The sequence below is a fragment of the Etheostoma spectabile genome, chromosome 21, assembly GCF_008692095.1.
Source record: "Etheostoma spectabile isolate EspeVRDwgs_2016 chromosome 21, UIUC_Espe_1.0, whole genome shotgun sequence".
NCBI lineage: Eukaryota > Metazoa > Chordata > Actinopteri > Perciformes > Percidae > Etheostoma > Etheostoma spectabile.
Window position 1 is genome coordinate 20,111,234 of NC_045753.1, and position 6,688 is coordinate 20,117,921.

At 41.2% G+C, this 6,688-nt stretch overlaps 1 protein-coding gene across 3 annotated transcripts in view; it reads right to left on the reverse strand.

Annotated features, from left to right (window-relative positions):
- Window positions 1-1,612: 1,612 nt before the first annotated feature.
- Window positions 1,613-6,688, reverse strand: part of LOC116671329 (trafficking regulator of GLUT4 1-like) — a 5,593-nt gene continuing 517 nt past the window's right edge. Inside the window, exons 2-5 of one of the 3 annotated variants that reach the window (XM_032502542.1) lie at window positions 5,413-5,697; window positions 4,883-5,184; window positions 4,662-4,791; window positions 1,613-3,561 (exon numbers count right to left, since the gene is read on the reverse strand). In XM_032502542.1, coding sequence (XP_032358433.1) covers window positions 3,545-3,561; window positions 4,662-4,791; window positions 4,883-5,184; window positions 5,413-5,641 — 678 coding nt within the window. In that variant the 5' untranslated portion in view covers window positions 5,642-5,697 and the 3' untranslated portion in view covers window positions 1,613-3,544. Of the gene's footprint in view, window positions 3,562-4,661; window positions 4,792-4,882; window positions 5,185-5,412; window positions 5,709-6,688 lie in introns of all 3 variants that reach the window. The other 2 variants (XM_032502543.1, XM_032502544.1) reach the window with 2 other exon arrangements.

The following is a 6,688-nucleotide window of genomic DNA, read 5'->3' on the forward strand; positions in this document are numbered from 1 at the left end:
TTATTAATAGCAACTTCTGTGATTTTCCTACTGTGAAAAGTCAAAATGTCTAAATGGAAAAGACTTATCAACAGTTTAGGTCACAGTGTTGAACATTTTCCGGACAGACCCTTTAACGTGTCATAGCAGAAAAGGCACAGATGTCACAAATAATAATAATTATGGCTCCATTCCATTTTGGTGTATTAGTATAGGAAGCACTGTCAGTGAGCCAGCATTGAAAATACCAGGGTCCTGCAACAACAGCAGCTAAAGGGAGTGTGGTTGTAATACAATTTATAAGTTCCACCTGTGCTGTTCCTGCTTCTTTAAATGCATGTTCATTTATCACATTAGCTAAACAGTTTTGACAGATATTAAAATTTATAGTGACTGGAAGATTACATAGACCCTGGAGTTGGAGTTTACCAGACAGCTGTTGCCGGATGAAGTGGAGTACAGTAGAGCGGTGTCAAAGTGAGCCTTTAATAATTAATGCAGGCTTATTCTTTCCAAATAGGAAATCCTCAACAATCTGTTGAAGCATTGATTCACACTCATAATGGTTTTTGTTCAGCCCCCGGGTCTCTTTGCAAATTAAGCAGGCACTAATGTAACAACATTGCCACAGGTCAGTGTATCTCATTATTTTCAATGCTGACCGACAGGATGATCATGATGCATCCAAACGCTGCTGAGTTGACTCACCGCCTCAGTGTTTACGTGACCCATCTGGATAATCCCTGACCCACTTACTGCATCTGGATGGGACTCTGTCTGGTATACTGATCCTCTTCCGAGCAGTACTGTGCTTAAAAACCCACTGTTAAATTAGCTGAGTACAAAGGAAAATACCTTTTGCTGTCAAAATGTTGACATTGGCAGGGGGAATTTGCTGCTGTCAGACCTTTTGTGACTGCTGTCATCTTTCTGCAAATATAGTAGATTTTTACCTCCGTGAGCAAATGGAGTTTTGGTTTAAGAAAACTGTGACAGGAATTAATTTATATGCTGAATATAGTCATGTTTATTTTGTATGTACAGTATTGTTTTGTATGTTTGTTATTACAACAGAGCACTCTCTTCAAGGCTCATGACTTTTATTTTCCTTTTCATGTATCACAGTTAAATAAAACCGCAGTTTTTGTCCCAATTCTCTCTCTCAACTAATCGTTTAAACTATAAAACATCAGAAAAAAAAGTATTCTTGTTATGAGTGCTCATCATGAAAAAGGTCAGCGTAAGCAGCAGATAAAGCTAAAAGGGTTTTTAGAAAACAAAGAACATAATGAGGGACATTTTGCTTTGATTTTGTTGAAGCTATCTATGACTTTAGCCCTCATTACAGCCGACCACGCAGTGTTGTCCACTGCTCAGGGCGTCTCCCTTCAGCACTTTGCTCTTCCTGCTGTTTGACATCAGCAATCACTTTCAAGTCCCTCAGTTTACACACCATCATGACTCGGTCAAGTACATTAACAGTCTACTTTGTTTGCTGCAAAACCCAATCTCTCCTCGGTGGCTAAGCTCTCTGGATATCGCTCACTTTTGAAACTCATTCTCTCCCACAAAAACAACATCTCTCTCTCTCCACTACTGCTCTTTATCTCGGCAAAAACACAATGGAAACACATTACATGCATTGTGTCTTTATTATGAATATGCTGCAGAAGTATAATATTCAAAGTCAGCTTATCTTTGTAATTTTCAACTTTTATCATTGTACATTAATAATGATCCACAACATGCCAATAACCACAAAGTTTATAGAACCCTTTTGGTAACACAATGACTGTCAGTTAGTGTGCCTATACTTTAGATCCTAACTACCTAATGCTAATTCCTATCAATTAGAGAATTGTCACAATATTGAGAGTTATATCTGCAGTAAACATCAACTGTCGATTACAATTTAATTCACATATTAAGTGATAACAAAGGGAAAAAAAACTGTCTTATTTCATTGTTACAGAAAATTGTCTGCAGCAGGTGTAAACTCGTGACGAGTAGTTGTGACGTTTATCTACACATTTTAAAATCCAGGATATAGTAAATAACGAGTCGTATCCATTCTTGATGAAAACCAATTGTTTCAGATCACAGTGAGAATCACAGGTAGATTAGTAAAGAATACACAGGAGATATAATAAAATTCATAATAATAATAATAAATTAGACTTAAAAGGTTCTCCACAGAACTGCTATTCAAATCTCACATCCACAAAAACGTGTTTGAACCAATGTTTAACACATTCAAAAGACAGCATCCTACTGTGTGTGACAGCGCAATAAAAGGTGTTCATCGCTGATTCAGGGGACAAGAGAAGCCACGCTCTGTCTGGTTTTTAAAGTACAGGGTGCCTGCGGATGCACACGGAGGCCACAGTCACCAACTTTGACTGCAATCACAAGCTATTTCATTTGTCAACCAAATAGTGATGCCGGGATACATAAACAGCACTACCACCATCTGTCGACTGCAGCATAGCACTTCAAGAGCTCTACATTATGAAATTCCGTTTTCAAAAGGATCTTTTACAAACATTATCAAAAGATAGGTTATAGATGGTGTAGCATAAATAGCGTCACTGTAAAATGAATGTGTCTTGCTACGGTGTTTTTTGGACTCACAGTGGTCAGTGGTGTCGAGCGGATATACAGTAAAGTTGCAGCAGAGTAAAAAAACAAAAACAAAACAAAAAAATACCCTCTTATCCTCTATACCACAATTTTGTGATTAGTGTTAGGTCTTTACAAAGCAAGAAACTTTCTCTCTCAATTAGTTTGGCACACATTTTTCCTTGCTGCGATGACTTCTGTGTGAGACTTTCCATAATCCCTTCCAGTTTGGCACCCACAGCTAGTCCTTGGTAAGCCTCTTTTTCATCCTCTTTTTGCCACCCATACGCTCACTCTCAAACACAAGGTGTAAGGGTGAGAGTCATGAGAACCACAGAGAAGAGTCAGAAACGAGAGGAGATACCGTGAACCAAAGTGTTTCTTCTCTGTGAGGGGAATTACCGCTCTGTGATTCCAAAGCAAGCACAAACCCCAGAGCCTCTCGTCACGTATCCAAGGTGATTTAACGGCAAGCTGAGACTCTGAGGAGTCCTGTCTTTGGGTGCAGTGAAGGATGGACTTGGGCGGACATTTTGTTGCATGTCGAGCTGAAGCTTGGAAGGCGGTTCTTTTCCGTTTTAATGTAATAACCACCTCCACTGGTCCATCTTGTCTGAGTCAGTTCTGCGAGGGGTGATGGGATTCTCGAAGAGTTTATCAAGAATCATTCTGACCAAAATACGATGAGGTTGATAGATTAGATTGTCTACTCTCTTCTCCATCTAACAGACTACCCCCCATCTCACTCAGAGCAGCAGCATTTGCATATTTTATTTTTCTTCCGTTAGCAAAAATGGATTTATATAGATTACAGAAATACAAGTAAGCACTGTATATCGGGTGCGTATTTGTCACACATCCAGGTAATGACTAGGGGGTAAAGACGGTGGTGCAGGTGCGGGCCGGACGGTCAGTTGTCTTATCCAGTTTCATCCTGGGATGAAACTCAGGTTTTCACATTTACTAAGAAAAAGAAAAGGAAGCACATTAGTGAAGGAGATATATCTTCTGCAACTTAACATGGATGTCTAAACTTTCATAGACCACAAAGGACCCGTTATATAATGAGAGGGCTGTTGTTATGAGCCCTTCCACTCAAGTTGTGTGTAAAACTGCTCTTCCAGCCATTCAGTTAATTAGGACATCTCTTGGCTTAATGAGACCCAATAGGCTGCATTTACAAACAAAGACAAGTATCTGCTTGAACTGAAGAGAAGAGGCAAAGCATCACTTAACTGACTGACCCTTCATGTATATATTTAAACATAGTAATATTAACAATAATACATTTTATTTTATGGCCGCTTTTCATGGCACTCAATGACTCCTTACAGTTAAAACAAGCAAAAATACAGTTATATAATTAAATTAAATCAAATCCATTTGAAAGATTGAGATAGAAAATAAAGAAAGCAATCTATCCTTGATTTTCATGGAGCGTGGAGTCATGTGTACATACAGTACTGGAAAAAACAACTACTACACTCTTTCTACACAAGTCTCTTAATCACTGATCTGTTAACAGAATCCCTTTATTTGGTAGAAGGTAAACAACTCACACTGACATACATTATATATAATTTTACATGTGATACAGGGCCGGCACAACTTAACATTTTGCACATGCAAGCGGGGCAATGAGGCGTACAACAGACAGCGGACTTAGCATGTCACTCTACTGATACACACACACAGCAATCTGAGGCATGCAGACGGTTACAGCTGGAGACGTGAGGTCACCCGTCCAAATGAACAAACATGTCAGACAGTGTGAATTTAAGTCTGATGTGATTAATATACTTTGATCTTTGTGTAGCGTTGACATAATTCCTAAAGTGCAGCAGTCTAGAAAGACTTGTGCAGGCATTGTTCCAAGTGGACTATTGTGCAAATGTGTAATAAAATCAGTGATTACAGTCAGTTTGTGCTACCAGAGCTAAATATTATATTGTGATGGGATAAACAGGGAGAGTAGCAGCTGTTTGCTACAAATTCAAAGGGAAGGATCACTGCACAGAAAAAAGGTGAGGTTAGGGTTTAAAGATCAGATTTGGGACACTCACTGGCCAGGTTGACAATGCAGGCGATGATAATGATGGTCCCTCCTACTAGTGACACCAGAGAGAGCATCTTGGCCACACGTCCCAGACGCACAGCGCCGTCCAGGTTACCCTGCTCGAGACTGTTCTTGGACTGAAGGAGAAAGTTGAACCATCTGTTAGCTTGGGTTTGATATGGATGCATATTTGTAAAAAAAAAAAAAAAAAAAAGATCCTGTTCTCACCATGATGGAGTAGACAAATCCCACAATGTTGATGGGCCAGACAGGGCAGAAGCAGGCCAGCACGGACAGGAAGAGGTAGTCTTTGATTTTGGTCCGGTCCAGGGGCGGGTTGGTGGCGATGCTGGAGTGGCGAGAAATTGACGGCCTTGGCGAGAAGGCGGTGTAGCCGATCGAGCTCGCCCTGCTCCCCTTCCTGCTCTTGTTGTGATGGGGGTAAGAGATGGAGTGTTGTCTTCTGGGAGGAGAGCAGATGACTGGAGAGGTGCTCTCTGTGGACGTGGGGTGGATTCCATTGCCTACACATGAAGGACAGAAAGGATGGACAAATGTTCAAACACACGAGGAGGGAAATGTGTGTGTGTGTGTGTGTGTGCTCTACCAGGAGCTCTCACGTGCACTGGAACTTGATTTTTCCTATAGAGCTGACTAAGCAGCTGTATTTTTCCCTCCCCGCCCCCCCTCCTCCTCCTCCTCCTCCACCACCACCACCCACCTGCTGACCTAATGTGAGGTCAAACTCAGTCACTTACTGTTCTTCAGCTTCTCGTTGATGACTATGACTAGCTCGCCTTTGGATTTGCTACGGGGAGGCTGCGTGCTGACCGGGCTGCTGCTGCTGTGGATGACTGGTTCATCCCCGAGTGGTGGGCACGGCACAGAGATGGGGGCTTGGCTCGACAGAGTGTCTTCCTGGTCCAGCAGCGATGGTTGGTCCTTCCCTGGCTGAAGTGCAGGAGCTGGCATGATGTTCACGTCCATGCTGGCAACAGAAATGAAGCCTCTAGTTGTAGTACTGTCCTGTGTGTGCTGCCTGCCTGTCGTTCACCTGGGAGCCAAAAAAAAGGGTTTTAAGCATCTTTGTAAACAGAAGCTGCTCCCTCCCATCTGCTTAGCGAACGTCCAACGTGTTTGAAAAGGGAGTTTGTTAAACTTGTTTTACTGTGAAAAGCATGCTCTGGTATGGTTGCGATTGCAGTGTTTTCTCATCACAGTTAGATTTTATTTTATTCTAAACAAATACAACTTAAAAAGATCAAATACTTATATTGGTAAGTTGAATTTTACTTGCAACGCAGGTTAAAAGGTGCGTTTAGCCATATCAGGGATTTATTTTCCTCATCCAAATCAACTAGGAACATTTTTAGTGATTTAACTTTCTATTACAACAGAGCACGTTATTTATACATATTCTACAGTAGCTCCCATCTTCACTATATTCTGACTCTTACCAGAAAACAGATCTACAGGTGAAGTTAAATATGTATGAAAAAAAGGTTTTGACGGTGACAGCTCTTGGTTCACAAATAAATGACTCAAATGTCCGTCAAAAGGACACATCATTTTGTTAGGTTTTCCATAATTATGGAAACATGAAAATTATTTCTCACTTTAATAACTTTCATACAGTCACTTAATAGCCTACATCCAGCTTTAGCCGATTTACAGTTTGGATCCAGGCTCAATAGCACGACAAGCCTCTTCACAATCCACTTCGACTTCAAATAACATGTTTTGATCCTTATGTCATGCTGAATTGTAAATAAATAGACCCGAGGTAAGTCGATACAGTACCCGCATGTTCCACAGTAAATCTCTATATTAAAATAGCAGCTCAGCTCCATCAGGTCACAATGACACGGGGAGTACAAAGGCATGGCGTGGATGGAGGAAGGTTCCTTTGAAACGATGGTAGCACCGGTGGTCTCCGCAGATGTGTACATATCATTTCAGCGTGTACACAGGCGCTATATGGTAACCGGTTGTTGGGCACAAAACAAGAAGGTGAAAAGGACAGGAGGAGGACAA